Source organism: Electrona antarctica, assembly GCF_951216825.1.
Source record: "Electrona antarctica genome assembly, chromosome: 3".
Lineage (NCBI taxonomy): Eukaryota > Metazoa > Chordata > Actinopteri > Myctophiformes > Myctophidae > Electrona > Electrona antarctica.
The window spans coordinates 14119522-14147087 of record NC_136808.1 but is presented as its reverse complement, the minus strand read 5'-3'; the positions used below and the strand labels follow the sequence as shown (position 1 = coordinate 14147087).

The 27566-nt window shown below is 42.1% G+C and overlaps 2 protein-coding genes and 1 pseudogene across 3 annotated transcripts in view; 1 reads left to right on the top strand and 2 right to left on the bottom strand.

Moving 5' to 3' along the window:
* Window positions 1–13025, top strand: part of LOC306919950 (electron transfer flavoprotein subunit alpha, mitochondrial-like) — a 32503-nt gene extending 19478 nt beyond the window's left edge. The window contains exons 10-12 of the mRNA XM_079496525.1: window positions 5211–5276; window positions 9359–9439; window positions 12702–13025. Coding sequence (XP_079352651.1) covers window positions 5211–5276; window positions 9359–9439; window positions 12702–12737 — 183 coding nt within the window. The 3' untranslated portion in view covers window positions 12738–13025. The remainder of the gene's footprint in view (window positions 1–5210; window positions 5277–9358; window positions 9440–12701) is intronic.
* A 58-nt stretch (window positions 13026–13083) lies between these two features.
* On the bottom strand, window positions 13084–14853 carry LOC306919948 (kelch domain-containing protein 3-like). The gene has a single exon (XM_079496523.1). The coding sequence runs from the start codon at window positions 14303–14305 to the stop codon at window positions 13100–13102; it is 1206 nt and encodes a 401-aa protein (XP_079352649.1). The 5' UTR covers window positions 14306–14853; the 3' UTR covers window positions 13084–13099.
* Window positions 14854–19778: 4925 nt separating this feature from the next.
* The window catches only part of LOC306919655 (transmembrane protein 266-like), an 87948-nt pseudogene continuing 80160 nt past the window's right edge, over window positions 19779–27566 (bottom strand). Inside the window, exons 9-12 of the transcript in view lie at window positions 27340–27541; window positions 21313–21375; window positions 20448–20782; window positions 19779–19931 (exon numbers count right to left, since the gene is read on the bottom strand). The product of the transcript in view is annotated as a transmembrane protein 266-like (transcript). The remainder of the gene's footprint in view (window positions 19932–20447; window positions 20783–21312; window positions 21376–27339; window positions 27542–27566) is intronic.

The window sequence follows — 27566 nt, the reverse complement described above, 5'->3', positions numbered from 1 at the left end:
TTCGGGAAAGTTTGTGAACGAATACGGAAAGTAATTCCATTCACGTTTTTACACATGTAAGCCATATGCCTTGTGACAAAGTTCACAACAGGACACATTGTGTGAGCTTTGAGCTATGAGCTTGTAGATCTGCTATTTTTCAATAGCTAAAGTATAACATAATGCTTAGTTAAAACACCAAAACGGGTTCCCGTCCCGTTAATAACCACAACATATAATTGGTTAAAATGATTGTGATTATCTATCTATTGATTATCTATTAACACATTTTGACCGCCTAGAACCCCACCAAGGACCCCTGCCTTTGACAACCAATGGCACCATCATTTGTACACCCATCATTCTTTTGTGATCCAAATCATATAGAAATAGAGAGATCCAAAAAAATAAAATAAAAATTAAATTACCCTTTTATTCTACATAGCCAGCTGGTGGATGAAGTGGATATGCATTATGCTCATATGAAGCTTGCTCTGCTGTGTGAACGCACAGGTTTCAGGATCATGTTCTCACACCTGAAGCTAGCCCTGCTGTGGCTCTGAACGCATTGGTCTCAGCATCACCACTGGGGTATTGAAGAACAGGCCAGCAGGTGCATGATCCCTGGCCTGCTGTGCACTGTTGCTTTTGGCAGCACATTTCTGTTTTAGTTTTAGTCATAGTCTTTGGAATGACACTTAATTTAGTTTTAGTCACATTTTAGTCACCTGGAATGTTTTAGTGTCGGTCTATAGTTTTATTCGACTAAATTTCATAAGATTTTAGTCGACTAAATCTGCAGTTGCTTTACTCGTCTTACACTTGCTGAAAATAGCCGATCTACAAGCTTGTGAGCTTGTAGATCGGCTATTTTCAGCATGAAACCAAGTGTAAAATGACTTGTCTTTTATTTATACTGGATCTCTTGTCCACTAGTCCCTCCCTAAAATTTTAGTCTAGTTTTTTATTTGTTGACGAAATTGTCTATGTTTAGTCAACATAGCTTAGTTTCCATTTAGTTTTCGTCAGTGAAAAAAGGTAGTCGACGAACATTTTTCGTCTTAGTTTCAGTCGACGAAAACAACAACACTGCTGCTGTGTGTGTGTGTGTGTGGGGGGGGGGGCTCTACGACATAGACAGTGGCTGAGCCGGCTGAACCGGTGACCTTCTGACTACCAGACAGCCTCACAAGTTAACCCACTGAGCTGTCCACGCTATCAGACGGAAATGGTACCATCTTATAATGAGCATTAGTGAGGGCCGATTATATGAGGAGGACAAGGTTAGAAACGGGCGAAGTGCTCCTTTAAGTGGTTAATCCAAAGGCTTTAGTAAGGTACTTTGTAGAGGGAAAACTTTCAGAAGCTGTTTGTATGTAACTGGTACCAGAGGTAACCCCCCCCACACACCCCGCCCCCCATCATCTCCCAAGTGAAAAAAATAGCCCCCTGGATTGACAGCGCCTTTCATACTGTATTATCCAGGCTGGCTTTTAACTCTGGGAGAACTGTGTTCACAAATTGATGCTCTGCTCCTCTGGGGCCGCGGCTGAAACATTAAATTGTACTGAAATATTCATATGTGAGTGCATTTAGCTGAGAGCAATTGATGTGCGACTCCCCCGGGAACCACCGGGATGGAAATGTTGCCAGCCAGGGTCCCGGCACACGCTGGCAGACACCCGGAGCTCCATATTGTAGCGGGTGCCAGGGGTTAGCCAGTCGTCTCACATTGTGTCGTGATGGTTGGTCAGATATACCGTGTGGTTTTTGTGGTCGGATCATGTCGGCAACGTTGTAGGGATTCACTCTAGGGTTTGCAGGGGCAGCTTGCTGTTGTTGTTGTGGCGGGGTGGGGGGGAGGGGGGGGGGGGTGTGTGTGTGTGTGTGTGTGTGTGTGTGTGTGTGTGTGTGTGTGTGTGTGTGTGTGTGTGTGTGTGTGTGTGTGTGTGTGTGTGTGTGTGTGTGTGTGTGTGTGTGTGTGTGTGTGTGTGTGTGTGTGGGGGGGTATTTTGGTGCTGTAATTGATATTTTGTTGTTAGAATGAGTGTTAAAACATCTATATTGCTATGGCTCTCTCCGTCTCTCTGGCATGCCACTTTAGTACACATAAAATACATTTTCAGATCAGGATGCCAATTTAATCCAATCTGGAGACTTTCAATCTGGAGAATTCATACAGTAGGGCGCCCTCTGGCCTAGTGGTCCAGGCGCATGCCACATATAGGCTCTGGCCTGTTCATGACGACCGTTGCTGCATGCATGCTCTCCCCCTCTCTCACTCCCTCTTTCATGTCTGTCTTCACTGTAATTATCAATAAAGGCACAAAAGCCAAAAACAAATCTTAAAAAAAAGAATTCATACAGTATACAGGATAAACAAGTTACATTTGTGATTGAAACGAAAAGAAAATAAACTAGAAAAAGTGCCCTTCTGGGCACAGGTCTCCACCAGGAGGATAGGACTGTGTGAGATGTTTGGCAAAATGTTTAGGAGTAATATAAATAAGTAATATGTTTGCCTTTGATGGCAATTGGATGATTTGAGGCATTTTGTTCCAAAAATGTGTTTTGCAAAAATCAACCTGTTGGTGGCGCTATAACAGGCCAATGTGAAAAGGGTGGGATATATTCCTCAGCCTAGTAAGAAAATGTGTGAAAGATTTGACGTAAATTGCATGCTGCGTTCATGATTTGAGGCTTTTGTTCAAAACGGGGCAATCTTGCAAACTGTGAAAGCCAATTATAGCCAATTAGGATGGAATATGAAATATCGGACAGATCCAACTTGAGCACATGACCAGAGAGATACTGTGTAACGATTTTTGAGATTTTTGGACAGAATCTGGAGGAGTAATATCCAAAAATGTGTTTTACAAAATTCGGCCTCCTGGTGGCGCTATAAAAGGCAGATGTGGAAAATGCAGGTCAAAGGTTTGTCCTTGGCCTCTAGGGAGTGTGCATGCAACGTTTCACGCAGATCGGTGCAGTTTTAGGTAAACAATGTGAAAAGCTGCCTCATGGTGGCGCTATAACAGGCTGTTCTGGAAAATGCGGGGCAGAGGTTCATCGTTGGCATCCAGGGAGTGTGTGTGCAAAGTTTGGCATCGACCGGGTTAACGGTGCCGGAGATTAGCTGGTAACGGACGGACGGAAGGACACACACACGGACGGACACACACACGGACGGAGTGCAAAACATACTCTCTCCCCATGCCTTCGGCCTGGTGGAGACAAAGATTGGAACTGGAATACAAGTTGATAAGTCATCTTTGTGGTCTCACCTGATTGGATGAAATTTGTAACCAACCTAGAAATGTATTTTCAGTTGTCTAAAGAGCTGGAGAAATGGACTCCTGTTATCGAATGAACATTATATAAATAGAAATGATTATTCTCAACAACTTTTAACACCCGATCGCATCGCTCCACAGGCTGGGAGCGTTTGTTGCGCAATCTTCAATGTTATTTCCGTTTGGGACGTCATCGAAAATGATCCCCCCCCATTTGAGCGGGTCAGATCGAAAATCTTAAAACGTGAATAACTCTTGATCTAAATCATTCCGTCCAATTCTAAGCAAAGATGATGTTTTAGACGGCCCATCGCGGTCCCGTCGCTAGTCGTGTTAGAATTAATCATACCTCCCGTTGTTGTCGATCGCCTCAGGAGTGTTTTGGCTACATCAAGCTACTTCAGCTACATCCGGGATAGCGTGTGGTGCGTCGCTAAATGTGCTTCGTTGCTGTAAATCGCTGGGTGCTCTGATTTAACTCTATCTCTACCGCTAGCTGTTAGCATAAACCCCAGCTCCAGGGGCCAGCATACACGCCCACTTTAAGAAGACGGTGTTTGCCTGCCTCCCCACCCCCAACACACTCTTGTTACACACACTACCGCAGCATTGGAACACTCACACACTCCTTACCTCTCGTCAGAAGCGCCAGTGTCGCAGTACAAAAGGCACAAATTAAATCCGAAATGTGGACAGCGATTTTAGAATCTGAGTTATGACGGTTTGAAAATCCTCCCTTCCACTGCTCTGCACTGTGAATATATTTCCAATCCCATAGTTGGAACGGTGGGGCGTTGCTATGGGAACCGGACCAATGTTAAAGGCTTCCGTAGGCATCAACCATTATATAGACTGAGTCTACGTTGGGATATGTATATATACGGACTTGGTATATGACGCCACCTACGTACCTGGGGAAAAAAAGCCCAACTTCAACATAGATAATGTAAACAAAACGTAGAGATACTTCCTTTATTTGTAAAGCTGCTAAACAGCCATGAGATGGCCTTGTGGAGACTATTCATCTTGTGAAACATTGTAATGTGTGTTACATAAAAGCTCAGATTCAGATGCACAATGTTTGCCCCAGAATAGGGACACTAGGGTTCATGTGGAACCACTTAAGAGTCAAACTCTCTACACTTGTTCTGTGAATGTTTTTCATAAGGTTCATATGGTTAATGACATGCACAAACTACATTTACACATCAGTATGAAACATTTTAATGTGTCTTACATAATAGCTCAGATTCAGATTAAACTATTGTCACATCACAAGTTTACAGATGTAAAAGCGTGGTTGACATTCTCCTATACATTCTTCCAACAGTTAAGGTCATTTCAGACTGGATGCGTTTTTTCTGAAAAACGCAGCTAAAAAGCAGAAAAACGCAGCATTGTGCAGGGACCTTTTTATATATTTGTATCCTTCTGTTTGTGTGTGATTTGTCGTGTCTGTCTGTCCGTGAACAAAAAACATGTGCAGAGTTTCATGAAACTTGGTGGGAATGATCAATAGAATGGGAATGTCTGCACACGATATAATAGAATATACTGTAGAGAGGACGGGGAGCAAACATATCGTGTGCAGACATTCCCATTTTTCTTCATTTGATCATTTTTGGGTCCAGCACCGTATCTAATAACTGTGGGGATGTGCATATCTTATTCCTTTTTTGGAAATGATCAAAAGACCCGAAGAGATTATTATAGGTGGTGTAAGGATATTTGTGTTAAAAAGTTAAAAGTTCTATATTCAGTTCTATATCATGATATTATAACATGATATTACTTCACCACAGATTTGAACTGTCAATGCCAGTCATGTTACTGTTTCCTTTGATCAAATTCCAAACAATGTATGTCTTAATCTTTTAGAGCTATATTTAGAGCTTTGGACTATGTGTGATAGTTTAATGTATTTGTGTTGTTTTATAGGAGCTGTACATTGCAGTTGGCATATCAGGAGCCATTCAGCATTTGGCTGGAATGAAGGACAGCAAGGTAACATTCTTCATTCGTCTGTACTTGGTTCCCTCCCCCCCCCCCCCCCCCCCTTCCACCAAAGCGTTTGTCCAAAAATAGCAGAACTACTGTAGATTGGCTATTGTTTCACTGAATGTTTGCTCCCAGAATAGGGATGGTATGGTGTTCATGTGGTTCATTTCATTATCTGCACAGCTTCAAACTCAACTTTCATACATTTTGAGGACAGAACCAGATTTTGTTTCCCCACCCACATTTTAGAGTGTACAATTTAGGTATTTAGAGACTCTTATCCAAAACGTCTTACAAGAAGCAAGGTAATCACTTATCACCTAGAACAGTGGTTCCCAAACTTTTTCATGTCGAGGACCCCCAAATTGACTCTAATTAGCCCACGGACCCCCATTTGAAAAGATATGCCAGGGATCCCCATAAGAGAAGATTTGTATGGCTCTAGCAGTGATTTTCAACCCGTTTAATTTCAAGGAGTCTATGGAACCCCATTTAATAGCATTTCTATCTCTGGGACCCCCAATTTATATTGTAAAATCAATGCTAATTTAACTCTGAGAGCGTACAAATGGAACCAAATGGACCCGTTAGGAACACTCTGAGTTACAGACCCATAAGGGTCCATTTGGTTCCAAATTTTCATTTAGCTGGGTCCCCCCTGGAACTCCCTCAAGTACCCCTGGGGGTCCACGGACCCCGCTTTGGGAACCACTGACCTAGAATGCATGCAATGTAGTGCCTCAGTAAACTAGGATCACAGGTAAGCCGAGAACAGTAGGCCTATACTGTATAACATTTTGTTACTGTCCCTGTGCTATTTGAACATATTTTTTATAAATTCAGGTTGTCAGAGCAAACAATGTAAATTTAATGATATTCCACTCATTTCAGTCGAATGTACTGTAATTGCGAACAGTGCAGGTCTCAGGATGTGGAGGATGTTAGAAAATGTAAAATGTGTAGAATCATCTCCCAATAGACCCGTGTTTCTACTCGGACACACACATGCTAATTGAAACTGTAACGAGTCATGCATAACTACATGGAGTTTTGGGCGTCGTGCGTCGGATCGCTAAGTTAATTTTGGTGTTGATTATTTTATTCAGTGCAGTTAATGTCACTCATCGTCCCCCGGAGGGAGGGAGGGCTGTTCCTGTCCCCTCTTTCATGTTTGTCACATGATGAACTACTGCAGTGGGTTCTCAAAGTGTGTTCTGGGGACCCCCAGGGGTCCTCAAAGGGCTTCCAGGGGGTCCCCACAGTGAAATTGGTTAATGTAGCATCAACATCAGTTTAACCACTTTAACCCTATTTCATACTGTAGGCTTTTCAAGAATATAGCCACAACACGCCGCAGTGAGCTTATACTGTAGATTGTAAATGTTTTAAATTCTGTTCAGAGGAGGGTCGTTCACATGGTGTTTATCACAATCACATGACTATTGGAGCTCTGACTATGATGGCGTTTACTGAATGTAACATGAAAACAAACTGAAACTTTCAGATTTTTGCTTGTTTTTTAAAAGTAGAACAGGCATGCCACTGAATTCCAACATACATAAATACATTCATAATCATTGCTATAGTTTGCGAGTGTTTGTTCCGTACCAGGGGGGGTCTCCCTGTTTCTTTAGCTATTTAATAAACTTGGTTGGGATATTAATTTAATCCAATCAGGAGAGAGATCTCATACAGGGTACAAGTTAAACAACCGACACATTGGAAGTGATTGAAATTGTGAGGAGAACACTATACAATGTAGGTTATCAAATGGGTTCTTCAGGGTGATTGGACCCCCGCTTCATCTCAGGGTCCAATCACCCTGTTGGGGTTTATTTCTCAACAATGAGTGGCTCACCATTCATTATCCCTTGCTTAGTTGTTTGTATCTCTTGCATTACACTGTAAACAAATTTACATTTAAGCCCAATTTATACTTCATCGTACACAAAAACAGAAGCTCTACAAGCTTACTTGTAGATCTGCTATTTCCGCCACAAGACTCTTTTCCAGAAGTCGACCCACTTTTTCTAGTGTCACAAGTAATGGAGGGCACCCACAATGAAACACACAATGAAAATGGCTTTGTAAAAAATGTAAATGTAAAAAAAAAAAAGAGAACAATCTGTAGCCATGACAACGTTGTCCTGAGTGGATTCAGAGCCGTTGTAATCCAGTGCACTTAAGAAGAATGTTTCAGAACAGAGAACCTCAGAAGCTTTTTAAACTGCCATGTATAATTCATTCTCTGTTTTATCCCCTCTGCTTCTGTGTGTGTGTGTGTGTGTGTGTGTGTGTGTGTGTGTGTGTGTGTGTGTGTGTGTGTGTGTGTGTGTGTGTGTGTGTGTGTGTGTGTGTGTGTGTGTGTGTGTGTGTGTGTGTGTGTGTGTGTGTGTGTGTGTGTGTGTGTGTGTGTGTGTGTGTGTGTGTGTGTGTGTGTGTGTGTGTGTGTGTGTGTGTGTGTGTTGGGAGGGTCTGAATCTGTTACCCCCCAGCCTGTATTTGTTTTTTCTATGAGATTTAACATATATCCAGCTGTTTTCTACCATGAGAGGCTTATTGTACGCAGGGTTAATTTGATCTGCGCTGTAAATGCATCCTGTACAAGTACCAAGTACATTTATTCAGATTTAGACTTGGGTAAGACTTGTAATGTGAGACAGGACCACATCCTGAGATTTCTACTTTTTTAACTTAAGTGAATGCGGTGGATACTTTGTTCCCACGCTGTAACCATATTATAAGCCAGTGATGACTACAGTGTGTCATCAAGTGATGATTTCATCTCCGCCCCTAATAATAAACCCGACGCGAGTAACACATCGGCAGCTGTGACAGTCAACCGAGCTTGATTTTGCTGTGATTACTGTATACTCTCTGGTGTCACTCTGCAAAACAATCGACATACATGCTCACAACATCCTTGTAGATCAGCTATTTATTACCACGCGACACCGGCGTATGACGAAGCATGACGCACAGAACGCGCCTCCACAGCAAGGAGGAAATGGGGACGAGAGTGTGTGATTAGAATACAAAATAGCCATTACAGTCAGTTTCCAGAAAAACGCACATAATGTGTTTCATGGCTGCTGCGTTAAGAGGTCAGATGAATATTTTCAAGTGAGCCCTGCTCCAGAAAAGGCTGTTTGGATGATGAGCAGAATGAGAGAGAGGCAGCGAGCGTGATAAGGAGAGGTGGAGAGAAAGACAAGAGTAGAAATATTTGAACTCCTGAAGCAGTGGTGACCAAGTAAACTGATTGAGAGGAAGGATAAGCAAACAATATATTCCTTTTGATACAAACTCTTCTCTCTCTCCAAACCAGGGCCAAAGCGTTCAACACTTTTAGTACCTGTCCGAGTGGATCACATTTGGATTTTGGGTGTTGGAGATATTATTTGATCAAACTTATATTTCTTATTGACAAAATGTTTTCTGAGATACAAACTATGCTCAACATGCAAACTAAATGTATGTATGATCACAGATCGGATATCAAAGTGATCCCAATGCTGTTCTTTTGGGTGTGAATATGGATTAAAAGATTATATGTTAAAATGATCTCGTAATCAGAAGCACATTACACTATGCATGCTGGACACAATTGATGGAACACACTAATACTGTATGTTTGATACTTTTTGAGATATTTCTGACTTTAATTTTAAACTAGTTGTCAATGGAGGTTGGACTGGTTTGTTTAAAAGGGTCTAAAGGTTCTGAGATCAAACCGTTATTAAAGCTTATCTTGTTGGTTCATAATCCAGCCTGGATTTGTCTTTGGTGTAAAAGAAAAATCTTTGTTCTCTTGTACTATAGACTATCTGTTAGGCACCTTTTCAACATACAATGTTGTACAATGTAGCCATTTATCCCAAGCACTTGCACAAGTGCACGTTTTGGGAGTAAATGCCACGAACTAGAATTAAAGTGAACAAAGAAATGCTCAGAACAGCAGCTTGCAGTGGAGATCCATTTTCACAGTGACACACATGTTCTGACAGAGATGTGTATTCACATGTTCTGACAGAGATGTGTATTCACATGTTCTGACAGAGATGTGTATTATTTGTATTCTCTTGCAGACAATCGTTGCTATTAACAAGGACCCAGAGGCTCCCATCTTCCAAGTGGCTGACTACGGTTTAGTGGCCGATCTGTTCAAGGTGAGCATGTGAGAGGCAGAGAAGCAACATTATGCTCCCTTCAACTGACCTGAGATCAGATTCTAAAAATGTCTTCTATATCCTGACAGTTTTCTGAAAAAGCTATGTTTCTATGTCAGTCGTCAGTCATTTTTCAAAAATAGCAGACCTACAAGCTCGTAGCGCACTACTCGGTGGCGCGCTATGAGCTTGTAGATCTGCTATTTTTCAATAGCTAAAGCACAACATAATGCTAACACCAAAAGGGGTTCCCGCCCAAAATTGGTTAAAGTTATTTTTCATACAAGCTCCATCATTTGTAGTTAATGGGAAAGGGAAGATGACTAGAAATGGAAGGAAAGAACAAGACAACGGGTCGGATTCAACTGCTGATATATGAACAATATATATAGTGAAATATATACTGTAAAAGTAGGTTGGATATGAAAGAGGCAATTAATCAGGTAGTTAAATTAAAATATAGTATAAGATACTGTACATGCATGAAGTTAAAAATAGCAGCAGATGTAGTATCAGATATAATATACACTAGGTGCAGCAGCATAGTACAGTGACATACAGTAGAACATAAACGTTGTGCATATGCTGTAGTCTCACATACAAGTGAGACATCATTTAGCAGCAGGTATCAGGCATGTCAAGGTACAGTTGGAGGCCATCGATATTGTCCTTTTCTTTTTGCTGAGGTTTGCGTGATCTGCGCAAAAGGACAGTTAACCCATTTTGGGCGGGAACCCCTTTTGGTGTTTTAAACATAATAACGTTATAATTTAGCTATTGAAAAATAGCAGATCTACAAGCTCATAGCGCGCCACCGAGTGGCGCGCTACGAGCTTGTAGGTCTGCTATTTTTGAAAAATCGTGAAAATATTTATTTCAGAAAACTGGAAGATTTAGAAGGATTTTTTTAAATTGAGGTCAGGCCTAAATGGGTCAAATGATAAGGGACAATATCGGTGGCACCCAACTGTAGGTAGCAGTTGGAGTACAGCAGCAGCGGAATGCCCCTACAGTCTATACATACAAGCTTCCCTATTTTGGGCATGTAGGCGGAAATCGTAATACAATATTCCTAAAAATAGAAGGTCTAAACTAAAGCACGTATAGCTTGTGTAGAGTGTCAGTTTTTGCTATTTGTCATACAACATAAATTAGGGCTTAAGTGGTTAATGACATTTAGGATGCGTTGCCATCAATGAATAGGAATGAAAACAATGGTCATGTAATGTTAATGCACTTAAAGTGACTCCCTGTGAGCCCTTATTAAAACACTTCAATTATTGAGAGAAGCCTGTAATAATGGTCACTGTTAATTCACTGTGTGACAGCCACCACCTCCCACGTCACTGGAGAGATCCCAAAAGCAATGTAGGCCCCGTCTCGCCTCTTCTAAAGTTCTGCTCGTGTCACCTCATCAAACTGGCCCTGGATGATATATATCGACAAATTCAGTTCATATGAATGATTTAGGCCTCACCTGTCATTTGCTATTAATCTGCGAGTTAAAATGTTGTATAGAATCGATGTAATCTCTATTATAGATGACATGAATTTTTATGAAAATAAATAATGAAATGAAAATAATACAGCCACAAATCTCTTAAAAAGGTGTTGAATTTAAGTATTGCTTTAATATGCCCCCATTTTTGGTGGAGCACCCTGGGCGCTTCAAACAGAAAATAGTTCAACCTTTGGAGAGGAGCACTGCTCATCAATCTCAGGTTTGATTTTACCGTTGTTGCAGCTAGGCTATTAGTACTAATAACGCAGATGACACATCATCAACAACAACAACCTAACAACGGTTGTTGATAGGTTTGAAGGTTGTGTGGGTGTCAAGAAAAACTCTGTGTGCTTAGTAAGAAGGTCTCTGGAAAGTTTATCCAAAGCACCGTGGACACAGCCCCTTATAGAGGTGACAGGAAGATAGACAACTTTATGCAACAGAGGCGTAAACATGAGCCATATTGTTCCTTTTAAAGACAGTATTATGCACGTTATGGATGCAATTGGTAGCAAACGTGTAGAATGCTGTCGATATATATCGATACTGTATGTTTGGATAACTTGTTTTTATCAATCACATTATTATCAGTAGGCACCGTACCACTGAGCAAAATCAGAGGCAAAGCCTAACAGCTGCTCAACACGAGTGGCTGGTGTTAGATTACACATTGATTTAGTTTTTGTCTCTTCATTTACATGCTTGGTTGACCTGGGGAGAGTTAGGGTTCAGTTGGGACATGAATACAGAGAGGTGGCAGTGACAGATACATGTGCCAGCCACATTTGCCAGATTTTACAAGAGAAATAAGCAACAAGGTCAATTAAAACAATCCCAAAAGAAGAAACTATTAGGCGGCGGCCACATGAGCACTTTAAAAATATACATTGGCTATTTGAAAATAGACAACCTACAAGCTCACAACATGATAAACTACCAACATTTACATGGTCTTCTCCATGGCGTGCGCTGGTATTTTAGAAAACTCCATTGAATTGATTGTTGCAGTACTAGGTATAGGAGGTTGCAGATCCGTCGCGCGCTGGTTATCACTTCACCTGTCTCCCATAACTCCTTTACAAACTGATAAATGTTAAACTGCTCAAAATGACAAAATGAAAAAACACATTATTTTAGAGCTGCCAGCTATCAATTATTTTCTCGTGATTATTCCATCAATTTGATTAATGGAATTATATATTATATAGATGGATATAAATGATGACATGCCCAAAATATGGATAGATTATTGATCGATTATCCTATATTAAAATGGCCTAATGGGTTGTGCGATCGTTGGACACACTGGACAGCACATATACAGTATGGAGCCAAAGCCATTATTTCCCCCTGTCAGCACTGGCAGATGCTCTTAACCAGCGCAACTTACAATAAGCAAGGCAATCACATACATTAATGCAGAGAGACAGTATATTAATAGCCTCAGTAAACTAAGATCATGAGGAAACAAAGAACCTAGCTTAAGTCTAAACAATATACTATCAAAAATAATAATCTGTACATTGAACCTGTAGGATACCAGGCAAACCTAGCATCTGTCTGAATAACCTGATATCTAATGTTAACATTGTGGTCAAGAAAAACAAGCCTAAGTAACAAAAACATGCAAGACACAAACTAATTTAAGACGGAAACAGAAAATGATCGATTATATTTAGACCTTTTTTGTTGCACAGCTCTATTTTATTTATTTTCAAAAATGCATTATTTTCTTTTTGTCTATGTTCTGGTTTTTAGGCTGTTCCAGAGATGACTGCGGCTTTGAAGAAGTAATCACTTGAGAATCAAGTTGACACACTGGCTGAAACAATTAAACAATAACTACAGAACGTACAGCTATACCTGCAAGATATCTATTAGAATGAGAATCCTGCCTTAAACAAAAAAATGACAATAACTACTTAAAGTAATATTGTACCTACAAGATGTCTACCGTATGTCAATGAGAATCCTGCCTTACATGTATTTGACAAATCCAATGCCTTTGAAATAGGTGCTTTTTCCGTCCTTTAGATGTAATATATCTTTGGGTTTTGTAATTAATAAATATTGTGCATGGAATGATTTTTCCATTTGTCTTGTAAGGGTAACAAAAAAATCTAATTGGTCCCGGTTTCGGTGCGTGAAACATATGGTCATCCCACTTTTGAAGGTTGCCGATATCCTCGTCTCTCCATTTCTTCTGTCCCGTTCCCTGTAACTTCTATTATCTTTTTATTTTTTCTTCTTCGTTTCTTCTTGTTGCCGTTGGTAGTCATGGCTGCCAGTTCCCACCTGATGTCATGTGGGAGTTCTGACTGCTCCAGACCGTACTGAATAACTGCAAGCTTGCACAACGCCTTCAGGCTAGGACTTAAGTCTAAGACGTACAGATCATCTGTGTTTCCCCCAAAGAGGATGATACGATCTCCCACCATGCAACAGCACATCCGATACATCCATGAACACGGGCCTAACCCCTTGGGCTCAACGTTCTTCCAGGAGAAGGTCTCCGGATTAAATTTCCACAGGTCATTGAAGATCTCATGCAGACGACAATTCTGGCCACCAAATATGTACAGCTCTCCATTGTAAGCAAAGGCTGAGTGACACTCGCGTCCCTCTGGAAGAATCTGTGCAGAAGGCGTGCTCAGCCAACTGTTCGTCTCTGTGTCAAACACTCTGATATTGTAGTAGATGTTGCTCGCTTGGCCTCCAAACACAAACACTTTTGTCCCGATGATGGTGGCAGAGTGACACTCGGAGACAGGTGGCGGAGTTCCCCTGCTGTTAATTAAAGACCAGACCATTGTCGTGGTGTCCAACTTGTAGATGTTGTTAGTATATCTGGTACGCTCATTGAATCCTCCAAAGATATACATGACCTTCCCCAAGACGCAGGCAGAATGGTTGCGCCTCGTCTCGGGAACAGTCCCGGAAATCCTGGGCTTGAACCATCTGTGCGTGTCGACGTGGAACGCGTAAAGCACATTGCAGTATTCCTCTACCTCGCTGTCTACGATCCCGCCCCAGAGGTAGATAACGTCCTCCGTCAGTGCAGCCGTGTGGCCGTAGCGCATGGAGGGAATGTCCAGGGGGCGCTCTCGTCCTCCACTTCCGGTGGTTGGTGTAAGCAGTGGACGAGAGCGCCGCCTGGTTGCTCTTCTGCTCTTCACTGGGGGTAACTTGGTCCAGCTCAGGGACACGGTGTTGAAGACGTGGACGTCGATGTGTCCTCTGTCGTAGCGATACGTCTCCATCGTACAGAAACCCCCGAAGGAGTAAACCTTGTGGCCGACGGTCACCGCGGCGTGGCACGCTCGCTTCGGTCCTCCTTTAAGATGCACCATCCAGTTCAACATTTGACACACGTAACGTGGACAACACACAGACAAAAAGTGATTCTCCACGTCTCGCTCCGTGGAAGAATGTCGGGCTGTCCGAGGCCTTATGAGGGTACAGCGGCACAGATGTCACTCAAAGCCAACATGTGAGAAACCAGGGACAAAACGTAGGCAATCCACAATTTATCCAGATCGACTTACAAGTCTGCAATCAGAATATGCAGAGTAGGCATGAACTCCAGTAAATAAACAAGGCAAATAGTCACATACACCAAAAAGCGGGATTCCTCATCTTTCTCCGTGACAGAATGGAGTACAGGTGTCCACACCAACACTTAAATTGGTACAGCACAAAACCGGCAAGTTGGGTTTGGCCAATCAGGGAAGCCTACGCCTGTTGATGTCCCTAATATGGGAAATTGGTCGCTGTAGCAACCTATTGGCATTAATGCCAATAATGAATTGAGAGTAAATATCTGCAAAAGCAGAAGGCCCGCACATTCCAGATTAGATGAAAGTCTTTTGGTGCAGGGCTCAAAGACGTAATAGAAATTAAGTAGCCAGCACATATGTCCTTTTCACATGGTTGATTTACCTCTCATGGACAAGCAACAGACGCGTTTCGACCTGATAGGCTACCTGATTGTTTGCAATCGCTATCACTATAGCACTGCAGTTAACTATTTTTTTCCAATAATTATTTTCTTCACACCCGTGTGAAGTGAGGGGCGCTCTTATCATCGTACATCATCATAAGGTAACGTGTCGATTTGCTCAGACACATATGACGTAAATTCTCCATTCATTGTCAATAGGAATTTAACAAAAATACAGATTTGCTCAGACACATGACGTAATTCTCAATTCATTGTCAATAGGAATGTAATCTTTGTGTAGGACGAAAATAGCCGACTTGCTTGTCTATATATGATGTAAATTCTCCATTCATTGTCTGTCAATGACATTTAATGTTTGTGTTTTATGTACTCTTCGGAGTACAAGTCTCCGCCAGGTCATGTAGGTTATTGTGGGGCAGCAATGTTCGGAATGCACCAATCAGGAGAGGGAATATGAAACGTCTGACTAAAACCGGCGTAAATCAGCCTCCTGGTGGCGCTATAGTAGGGCAATGTTAAAAGGGTGGCAAATGTTTCTCAACGTAGTACAAATGTACTGGGCATAAGTCAGTGATAGTCTTTTGTTTCTAAAAAATCACACCCGTGTGAACTGAGTGGTGTAAGGTCTTATATAGACTGATCAGCTGTGGTCTGACGTAATGTCGGACATAATGAAATAACACCCGGTTGAACTGGGTGACCGTAGCAACCATGCTCATTTTTTGAGCACAGACAGACAGACTAACAAAGCCAGTTGTAGGAGTGGTTTACACCACTCAAAAATAAAATCACAAAACAAGTTCCCCACAGGGATTTGGTTGGCAGTAAATCTTCTACCGTGAATTACTTAATTACTTTCAGTACTTAATTGTATTGATTGCTTGCTTGGAGCCTTAATTGCTGTTTAACAATTACACTTGTAAACATTTAACAAGCAACAAAATGGTACAGTAGTCTGTATCTTTTGAATTAATTATATGAAATTTAATTCTCCCTTACCATTTACAATGACATGGCCAATTAGTCATCGTGACAGGTCTTTCAATGTTAATTACCCTAAATAATTGAAATGTCTCGTGATATGCAAATAGGAATAGTAATTACATTTCTCATGATGACAGTAGTCTAGTATGTGATTATTATATGACGGTATATTGTCACTGTCGGGTGGAAACCTTGTATGTTCAAAACGGTTACTTTACAGGAAATGTAAAAGGAAAAAAAGCACCTGTTTTCCAACTTCCAATGGATCCAAATTAGTTATTATTTTAGTCCCAAGTTCTTGTTAATCTTCTTTCTTCAACCTAAATAACTCAAAAAGCAAAAGAACTTAGGGGTTGGTTCGATTCCCTGCTGTGTCCTGCTGATTGTGTTATACATGTATTAAAGGTGGAAGTCTCGGTATAAGTTATGTTAGTCTGTCAAACCATGAAAAACAACATGCTATACTGGTACTATTTATGTTAATGGCTTTGGTGTTGACTATGGTGCTTTGGTGACTGTCAATGATGACTATGATGTTGACTTTATTACAACAAGGTAAATAAAAAAAAGCATATTACAAAAGTCACATTAAAAATGTAAATTAACATGTTTTTTTGTTTTGTTTTTTTCAATTTATTTTTTATTCGAATGACAGCACCTACATTTGGTAACTCGTTCCTCTAAGTTTACAAAACCATGTGTAAACATTAAAGTGCAAATAATTGGCTTGCCATTCAGGGCATACTGTACTGTACTTCTGTACTTTACTGTACAGTACTTCTTTAAAGGTTCATGCTACACAAGTACTCCAATCTGGTGTCTTACATAATCCACTGACATTCTTTCTCAATATACCCACACACATGTAGTCAACCCTCTTAACTTTAAGAGAAAAGAATAATACTGTAAAATAAATCTGTGATTTCATCCCAAACATCCATAATTTTGTGCCAGAAAGAGAAATGTAAGAATCTGATTGTTGTTTGCACCAATGTTATTATAGTTCACTAAACGAAATAATGAAAAGTACATTATTGAAGAAACATTAGCAAACGGAAATAAAAACAAGGATTTACAACAAATGATAACAATACTGTATGTTTAAAAAAAAAAAAAAAAAAAGTAAGAATAAATGTCTTTATTCAGTCGATTTGTGCACTGTACTGTGCTGTATCTACAGTATTGTAAAAGAAAAGTCAAACATGTTCAAAAATAGTGAAAATCGTCAATCTACAAGCTCACAACATGACGTGACAAATTGTAAGCTTTTATAACTATAACCTTGGTTGACATGGCTTCCAGTCTAATGTACCCTGTGGCGTTTGGGACAGATACTGTACAATGTGCGTTATAAGGTCAAAGTCAAAAACAGAAGCCACTTCCACACACTGTTCAGAGCTCAAAACATCAGAAAGAGTATTAAAATACTAGGAAAGTTGGCTTGAGTTAGTGACTAATGGCCCCTTTTCTGGTTTCTTTTCACTTAAGGTTAAGTATTTTTTGTCTCAGTCATAATAGGAATTGCTGATGAGAGCACCATCACTCCAGTCCCCATGTTGTTGGGGATGTTGTGCTATAATTCTGGTATTTTTGTTTACTTGGATGCCTCAAGGTAGGTTGTACAGAAAGTAAAAGAGCCAGCTTTTCTGGAAACGACTTGTGAGAGACTTCTGAAGTAGTCTTCTGCTAATTTAAACGCCATTGCACGACCCCTACAGGGGTGCATGTGTTTGGTCTGACGTACTAGCAGTCATTAGTCTGAAACCCTACCCAAAACCCTAACCTCACAGGGAAGCCATAGGTGAGTCTTAACCGGCAATGCATGTGTCTTAACTGGCAACACATGTCGGGAGCCATGGGTGAGTTAACCATCCATGCATGTGTTGGACTAAGGTGCCGGTTAAGACACATGTGTTGGACTAAGGTGCCGTTAAGACACGTGGACCAAACACATCATGCACCCCAGATTGTTACCTTGCATCGCGACAGATTGTTAACATGTAATAATCTGTCGCGAATCGCGATGCGTTGTTAGCTTGTAGCTTGGCTTGTAGTCTCGCGTTGCCAGACTGTTGCCTCTCGCACTTTACAAATGCTTCCATTCGGAGATTGTGGAATAGTTGTCTGGCTACGCGAGACTATTTGGCTTGTGGCAAGGGACACCGTTGCAGTATAAAGTAGGCATTAAGGCCCTTGAACAAACAAACCTTTTTATAAAAACAAATGCATCGAAATGGGTTCAATTAAAAATAATTACACACTACTAGTCGGATGGCAATTTTGTAGGACCTGTGCTTGTAGGCTATGTGTTTGTTTTCCATTTTTGTTGTCTGCTTTTTTGTGTGGAAAAAAATGATTTCAGTATGCAACCAGCTCTACTGTCTATACAATAAGAGTAATTGTATACAGTAACAAAACAATGTGTTTCGTTTTCCTTCAAGGAGCACTTCACCCATTTTCAACCTTATCTTAGGTCTTCACTAATACTCTGTGGACAATTCAGAAACCTGGCAATGAATCAGGAGGCAGGTTTGGTCATTTTAAACTTCCAGGAAGAGAAAGGATGAAAACAAATGGCCGATTTTTCAGTGGAAACAAGAAAAACACGCCCACTGCTATGCTCTATAACTTGACACAAACTTGATGACTTCACCAAGGATTGGTGATGATGCCATTTGTAGGCATGTTTCTGAACTGCCAATAACCCATCAATGAGACACAGAGCAAGTAGCCTGAAATTGTGCCATCTTCTAATGAACATGAGTGAGGACCAATACTGTAAGTAGGCCTATCTACAGTAACAGTATCTTCTTAAAGGAGCACTTAATAGAGCTCTTCACGGGTAAAAAGAAAAGGTCCCTATCCGAAATGGATCTGTGAAATTCCATTAGATTCCGACCCGTTCAGAAAACATTTTCATATTAATTCAATAAGAAAACCAAACCTGAATAGACCTGTGACAATTTGGTCAGATTCTGACCCGTTCCGAGATTTCTTTCAAATGACGGCACTGAGCCCAAGTGAACCCGTGACAATTTGTTCCGAGATCCGATCATTTCCGAGATTCCGAGACCCGATGAGTAATCCATGATTATACCGTATACGCCGGCGTTTTCAATTCAAATCAGCCTCGCAGGTAGTGGTCTATGGCCCTACGCTACCTATGCATTGCATAGCTCAACTTCTTTGCGCTGCACGGCTGCAGAAGTTTAACAGCACTTGATTGCATTTCTATTTCACCAGTGCAGTGCGTCGCTGTCGCGCCACACCATAGAGTATAAAGAATGATAGAGACTGAACTGGCGCGAAGCTCCGCCCCCAGTGGAAGTTGCTCAATGGCGTTTTGAAGCACCCGGAAGGATCGTCTACTTCCGCCTTTTTTCGATTTGGGCACCAACATTTGGCGCGCTCAACGTAAAAGCCCAGCTGCACGGGGTTTTCTCGTCATACTTCCACGGGTCCGCCTGAAGTCCCTCCTCTTACCACTAGGGCCCAGTGCTTCAACGTTGGAGAGCCTCACTGGGGCCTTGCGCCACACACACGGTCACACAGTAGTACGGGTCTTCTCGGATCCACTCAGGCATTACACATAATGATAGACAGATCCGAGTTCCATGGGATATACGGCCGATTCTTACCCGGCCCGAGTGATTATCATAAAACACACATCCGACCTGCATGTGCGGGTCTCGGGTATTTTCGGAATTGGGAGGTCCGTGAAGAGCTCTAGCACTTAACATGCTTACAATGAAAAAGATCAGATCTAGGCCAAACAGGTGTACAATATAAATCATGTGTTTTCCTGCATCATGTGTTGAATCCAAAACCAGGAACCTACACATCTGGCAGGAATATCTGGCCTGCCACAGGACTGATACTCTAGGGAGGGTTCAGTGGCACCGCCCTGCAGGTGGATTTAGTCTGCAGCAGTACACAGCCACCCCTGACCTGGCCACAGTACTCCCCCGTGGTTCCTTCCTACGGTTGGAGATGTTTACCCTGTGGTCCAACTGGGGGCTGAGGAGCGTCAAGTCTGTGGACGTCTAAGGAGCGTCAAGTCTGTGGAATATATCCCTTTTTATGTTTCCTACAAAAACCTAATTATTATTTCCAAAAGATAATACATAAAAACAAGATTTTTCAGGACTTAAAAAATATTTTTCAATTCATTTTTTTAAAATATTATAATTAGCCGATCGACCAGTGCTGGTTGATCGCCTAGGGGTGCGCACACTTTTCCGACACACCAAAGGTCCAAAGCGCGGGGACATTAATCACACAGGTGGACGAAATCAAGATTAATTTATATTAATACAGTCTTATCTATGTCATCACACAGCATGTTTTTGTTTACAGGAAGTAATTAAGATTGGCCATTTAGGGACTTTTGATATAAAAATACATGAATGGATTAATTGTTTTTGCCATCTATTGTTAGGTATATGTCCATTATGACCACAGACATGCTCTAAAAGTGTGTAAACCGTTTTATTTGTCATTTCACGACGTCTTTAATTCATAATGTATTGTATTATGTTTGGGTCCCGGGGTGGAGATACCAAATGTGTCCTTTGAGTCTGGAGTTGAAAGGTTTGCGAAGCCCTGCTGGCGTAGTTCAAGGTGGGTTCCCGTGCAGCGGTTCCCGCGCAGTCCGTTGTGGACGACCCCAGCGTGTGGGTGCTCACGCTGAGGGTGCTCGCGCTGTGGGGGCGGGGCGTCAGGCTGCCACTGGAGCAGCCACATACGCTGGTGGAGGCGTCACTCACGGCGCTGCCCGCCCGCTCCACGACCAGGAGAGGGTTTGATTGGACGGGGTTCTGCAGGTTGGGGAGGTGGACGTCGATGGCCGCCGTGGTGATCACCCTGGCTGGCCCTGCCACAGACGCCACCGTGTCTGGAACAGAAGGGAACAATGAGGGATTAGTGTTGCAACACTGGCAAACCACACTGGGCTTTTAAAACTAATTCATATAAAATAAATACATTTAAAAAATAAATCACATTATTTCTAAATTGAGACTAAGCAGCGAAACTGATTTCACAGAATAAATGAAGATATGCAATTAAAGGTTATAGGCAGTTATAGGGTCTACATTTTTTTGGTGCTATCCCGAGTGTTTGACTGTACTCTGTTGCTGTTTATACATTCTGTCTAATAAACTATTCATTCAATCAATCAATCAAAAAGTTAAAATAAGTGTAAGACTCTCCAAAATGTTCATTTTTCAGGAAATTAAAAATATAAATTTTTCAAGAAATTAAGAAAACCTTATAGGCCTATTTTGAAAACAAAGCAATACTGCCTCATCGGTTGGTGCTGAGACTTTATATATTGTCACTTCACAACCCCCCCAAACTCCTGTGAGGACACCTTAGAGGTCCTGACCGACAGGTTGAGAATCACTGCTGTAGATGGTCACTTACCACTACTTGCTTCACAGTAGTACTGACTGATGTAGTTGTTCATGTCGTCGCGTACCACGAGTCCTGAGTACAAATGGACAGGAGCATTTCAACACATTTATAAAGTGATAAAAGTGACCACATCTAAGATTTTCACAATATGACAAAGTGTTAAGAACCTTTTCGACCTGTGGCGAATTTCTAATATTTCAATATCATACGTGTCCTGTTCTTCCAAATATAGGTTAATGTCCGTGCCTGTTTTATCTCCTCAGAAATCCATTTTTGGCTGTCAATGTCCTGATTATTATAGTCTTAGGAGGGTCTAATGCCTGATAGGCGTATAATGTCGGTTGAGCATCAGGACCAGCTGACTACATAGAAACGAGAAAGATGCAATCCTGGGAAATTGCGAGTGTGGTAGCCCCCTATAGGATATTATCCAATCAGAAGAGCGCAGGACATACACATATTGTGATGTCACCGTATATTGTCCAATCATATGAGGGCACTTATAGCAGCAATAACAGTATTAGTATTATAGTATTTTTTTTATTTCATCATCTTGCCAACCCCATTTTGTCACTTCCCCTTTCATACCTGCCAACGCTCCAATTATTCAGTTTCAATAGGAATGTTTTCTTTCGTTTTTGAATAATATATAGGTGGGCCCTTTATCGTGTGGTAAGCACATAAATTGGCCTCTCTCCTGTTCACAAGTCATTATTAATAGATGTCTCCTCAATCATGTTTACATGCAAGTGTCATTATTACATTTGAGCAGAAGTGCATATGCAGTCTGTAGGAATGGAAGTGTGCATAACATGCAGTCTGTAGGAATGGAAGTGGACAAGACCTTGAGAGACGAGAGTGGCTGGGGTGGGCAATATATCAATATTATATCGTGATATGAAACTATCGTATGGGATTTTGCATATTATAATAATATATTACTGTGGCATGATATAACTGTAGTCTTTTCCTGGTTTTAAATGTGTAGCTACTGTAGTTCACCCCCATATTCACCCAGGAAGCCTTGAATTCCTGGAGATTTTCTTTTGTTTTTTGGAGGCATAAGTAAAACTATATGTATAAATAATAAATCACACCCGTGTGAACTGAGTGGTGCAAGGTCTTATATAGCCTGATCAGCTGTGGTCTGACGTAATGTCAGTGACCATAGTAACCATGTCTCTATTTTCATACTGATTTTCGTCACATACGTCACATACTAACCATAGCAACCATGCTCGTTTTTTTGGTACAAACACAGGTACACGGGTACAAAGCCAGTTGTTGGAGTGGTTTGCACCACTCAAAAATAAGATAACAAATATTGTAAGGAGATGCAGGAAGGATTATTATAGTAAACTATTAGAAAACAGTAAAATACTAGACAAAAGAGTAGAGATTGCAACCAGTCGTAAAACTCAGACCCCTGAGATTGTGGCATCATGTGGGTCTGTGTGGTCAGTGTGGAGTCATTACAATTGGAAACCCCATAGAGGGGGTGTCAAAACTCTCTCTCTATATATATAAATATATATACACTGTATATCTATCTATCTATCTATCTATCTATCTATCTATCTATCTATCTATCTATCTATCTATCTATCTATCTATATATATATATTAAAAAATCACACCCGTGTGAACTGAGTGGTGTAAGGTTTTATATAGCATGATCAGCTGTGGTCTGACGTAATGTCTAAGGTATTATATAAGGTAAGGTATTATTTAGCCTCACACCCGGATGTGATTTCACAACTGGCTGTTTTTGTGCAGAGAAAATGACCACGGTTGCTACGGTCATCCAGTTCACCCGGGTGTGATTTAATTACGTCAGAAATTATTTTGAACATAGCAACCATGGTCATTTTTTTATGCACACAAAAGCCAGTTGTAGGAGTGGTTTACACCACTCAAAAAAGCCAGTTGTAGGAGTGGTTTACACCACTCAAAAACCTCACATTGTAATCCAAGGAGGGCTGCACAGAGGATCTTCCTGAATTCAAGGCCTTTACAAAAATGTAATAACTCACGTGTCACAATGCAGCACTTTGTGAACACGTAGATTGGCTATTTTTTTTGCTATTTAAAAATAAAAATAAAACATTTGATAAAAAATAAAGTATTCACAATACGATATTGTGGTCACACTATCAATATGGAGGTATTTGCTTGTGTCTGTATCAGCCAACCCTATGGGGGGGGGGGGGGGGGCTGCTGGTATTTAGACACAGAGAGACACAGAGAGATGGAGAATGAGACTCTTTGTTCAGACACATCAGGCCTCACAGTGATCCGCTCTGCTCTCCTATGCTCCGCTCCGCTCCGCTTCATTGGCCCTGATCTCACTGTCTGCCTGCTGAGTGCAGGGCGCCCAAAGTGCCCTGAGTGCTATAGCCCCCGTCCCGCGGGACCCCCAGCACCGGCTCTGGCGGGTAATTTCATTTATTTTGCAGTTTAAAATATTAATCCCAGTGAGCCATCCCTTTCGGAAAGAAGGAAGAAGCATCGTGCGGCACTAAAACAAGGCAGAGACAATCGCTCCTGGATTAATAAGACATGAGTCTGGGCTAAGAGAATGGGCCGTCCGGCCAACATAAAAGGCTGTTCTCCTCGTCTGTGTGATAGCCTTGGCTATCAGGCTGTCATCTGACTGAAGGAAATGGACAGGCCATGTAAAGGTCATGGCATTTCATTTCTAAATCACGACTATGTCAAGGTATAGGTGTCTAGGAGAATGCTTTTGTTATTTGAAGACTTTGCAAAGAAAGTTAGTCAACGTAAGTAACCACGTAAACCCTAGCTAGCGTACCTTCTGGGGCAGACATTCAATGAAAATAGATCTTCAAGCTCACATGTCACGTTGTAGCTTGTGGAGCGGCTATTTTCAGCAGAGAGATTTGGTGCAGAGGGGGAAAAAGGAGCCAACCATGTATACTATGTATAGAGCCCTGGGGGACTCCAGTCAAATACGTATATAAGTAAGGGGTGCGAGTGTGGAATCGCCGTCGCGCTTGAGTAAGGACGCTCTGTGATTGGCCAGTGCACTTGTGCAAGGATGCGCTGTGATTGGCCAGTAGCCACTTTGAGTGGCAGTCAGGGGGAAACGCTCTCTCGCCAGAACATGATTTACTATCGGATTGCAACTCCAACGGGGCTGAGTCCGCTAAGCAAACTTCGCAACATTCGACACGGCAACTCGCACGCTTTAGCGCGTTCAGTGGTGTCTCTCGTGGCTTCGCTTGAGACGGCGCCCCTCCGTTGCGGTCTAAAACTGTACTTTATCCCCTAGGAGGAGCGGGCATGACCACTTTACTCAAACGAGAGAGCGATTTAGCACTCGCGTAAGGGGTCAAGCTCTAGTGCATACTAACTATAACTGTATATACTTAGTATGACAAAACAAATAGCAAAAATAGCTGATCTACAAGCTCACAAGCTTGTAAAAAACACAACACAGGTTGGGTGCATAGTCATAGACTCAGAACTGAATTTTTAATTTTAGCCACATTAACACAATTACAAAGTCGGCATACATACGTCCTTAAAGGACATAGGGCTCCATTTTCGTCACCGCTAAACCCCTTATACCTAAACTTCTTTGCCTTTTTATACTATTTTGAAAAACATTTTGAATAGTTCAACTAGCCAATCTACATTGACACGTTGTGAGCTTGTAGACTGGCCATTTTAACTATTCAAAAATGTTTAGCAAAATAGTAAAAAAAGGCAAAGAAGTTTAGGGATAAGGGGTTTAGCGGTCACGAAAATGGAGCCCATAATGTCTCAGCAGGATGTAGAAAAGCTTGTTCATGCATTCATCTTCTGTGGACTTGTACACTGTAGCTTGAAGCTGATCAATGCTGAACATCACTGGAAAAATACAAATCCTGAATCTTGAATGTCTTCCAGTGTCTTCTGTATTTTTGCTTTCCTTATTTGCCTGTTTCCTACAAGGAAAGAGTCGTGCCACCAGCCACCCGCCAGAACGAGAATGAATGACATTCTCGTGACACCCCTCAGGCGAGCGTGAGAGCCCCGTCCTTCCCCACTCATATCGCCTCACAGCCTGCAGGCCGCCCAGCGAGCCCCGAGGACTAAGTGCTCGTCCCGCTGACCGTGTTTCCGTAAAAAGCCTTGCTTGTTCCTTGAGAGGCAGATTGCCCCTCTATGGCCCCGGGGGGGCGGTCAACGGCCCTCCGGGGTCTCGCAGGGGCCCTATTGTGGTTTGCAGGTGAAGGGAACAGATGTTTGGTGGCGGACCACCCTCTCCACACGACAAGACCCCAAAGCACAGAGCACTCTGTACCTGAAATAGCCCCAGAGTGGTCTGGGACCTGCCTAGCTAGCCACTAGCCAGGGGGCCTTCTGGGCAGGGGAGGAAAGTAACTAAGTACATTTACTCAAGTGCTGTACTTAACCCATTTTGACCTGAGATCAGATTCTAAAAATGTCTTCTACATACTGACAGTTTTCTGAAAAAGCTATGTTTCTATGTTAGTCGTTCTTCGATTTTTCAAAAATAGCAGACCTACAAGCTCGTAGTGCGCCACTCGGTGGTGCGCTATGAGCTTGTAGATCTGCTATTTTTCAAAGCATAACATAATGCTAACACCAAAAGGGGTTCCCAGTAAAACATTGAGGTACTTGTGCTTCACTATAATTTTTACTTCACTACAATTATTTGAAAACTTACGTTTGAAAAGTTACTTTGCATATCTTTTATCCAAAACCCATATTCTATACTTTAGCTATCCACTATGTTGTCGCGGTGTTGTACAGTATACAGTAGATCTGCAATTCTTCTGCTATTTTCAATGCTGTCCTAAGATTTTGTCCTCACAAAAATAGTAATACGAACCTGTGTGTGTGCGTGTGTGTGTGTTGGTGATGTGTGAGAATATGGGTGTTTTCTAAAAGCTTTCTTGCCCACCGTATTGATCCTGCAGGCAGCGCCTACGGTCGTATACTGCTGCTGTGTGTGTGTGTGTGTGTGTGTGTGTGTGTGTGTGTGTGTGTGTGTGTGTGTGTGTGTGTGTGTGTGTGTGTGTGTGTGTGTGTGTGTGTGTGTGTGTGTGCGCGCGTTTGTGCGTGTGCGTGTGTGTGTGTGTGTGCATGCGCATGCGTGCACATTAGCTCTGGTCCACAGCGTTAGCAAGTTCTCTCCTAATACTATGCCATGGACTATATATTTCCTCATTGACCAGGTAGAAAGAACGCAATCATGTCACCCTCCAGGGGTCATGGGATGCAATACTGTACTCAGTACTGTACTCTAGTCTAACGTCTAAAAGGTCCCTGGGAACCATCTAAAAGACCACCCCTGGGTCCCGGGACCCATTACATTGAAAACCTATATTTACATCACTGTGGTTTACGTGTCTACACTTTAGTCAAATAAAAAAGCGACTTTCACTAGTCACGAAAACAAAGGCGGTTTCATGATGTTGAAAGCCTTCCCTGCGCTGTGGGAAGCCTTTCAGAACACACCTTTGTATAAAATCCACTTGGTGTGTATAAAATAAAATATGTCCGCATATGGAGAAACCTCTATTCACTGAATACTGCAACCTACAGATCAGGGCAATAGAAAAATGCCACTGACCGGATATGCCTGCACTGTGAGCTTGTAGATCGACTATTTTTGCTGAATTTTGAGTCCCAGAACAAGGACGCAACCCTAATTGGGAGTGTAGTAGACGCCATAAAGCAGTGGTTGTCAAAGTGGGGACCTGGGACCCTCAGAGGGGGTTCCAAATGGACCCTCACAGGTCTGTAACTCTGAGTGTGTACAGATGGAACCAAATGGACCTTTACATGTCTTCTAACTCTGAGAGTGTACAAATAGAATCAAATGGACCTTTACAGGTCTCTAACTCTGAGAGTGTACAAATAGAATCAAATGGACCCTAACGGCCCGTGCACTTGCACACTCTTGGAGTTATTGGGTTCCTTGAAATTAAAACGTTATAAGAACCACTGCCCATAAGGGTCCATTTGGTTCAATTTGAACACTCTCATGAGTGTGTACAGTACCTGCGTTGTCTCTGGGCTCGCGGGGCCCCCTGTGGCCCCCCTCATCGTCAGACTCCCCTGGGGGCCCCAGACCCTCCACCACCTGGAAGCCAGCACTGCCCTGCTTGCCCCAGGCGTGGTGCATCTGCATGGCCGCCTCGCGCTCCGCTGTCAGGTCCAAGTCCTGCTGCGCCAGGTGGGCTCTGAGCTGACGAATCTCAAACTGGAGGGGGGAGAGGAGAGAGAGA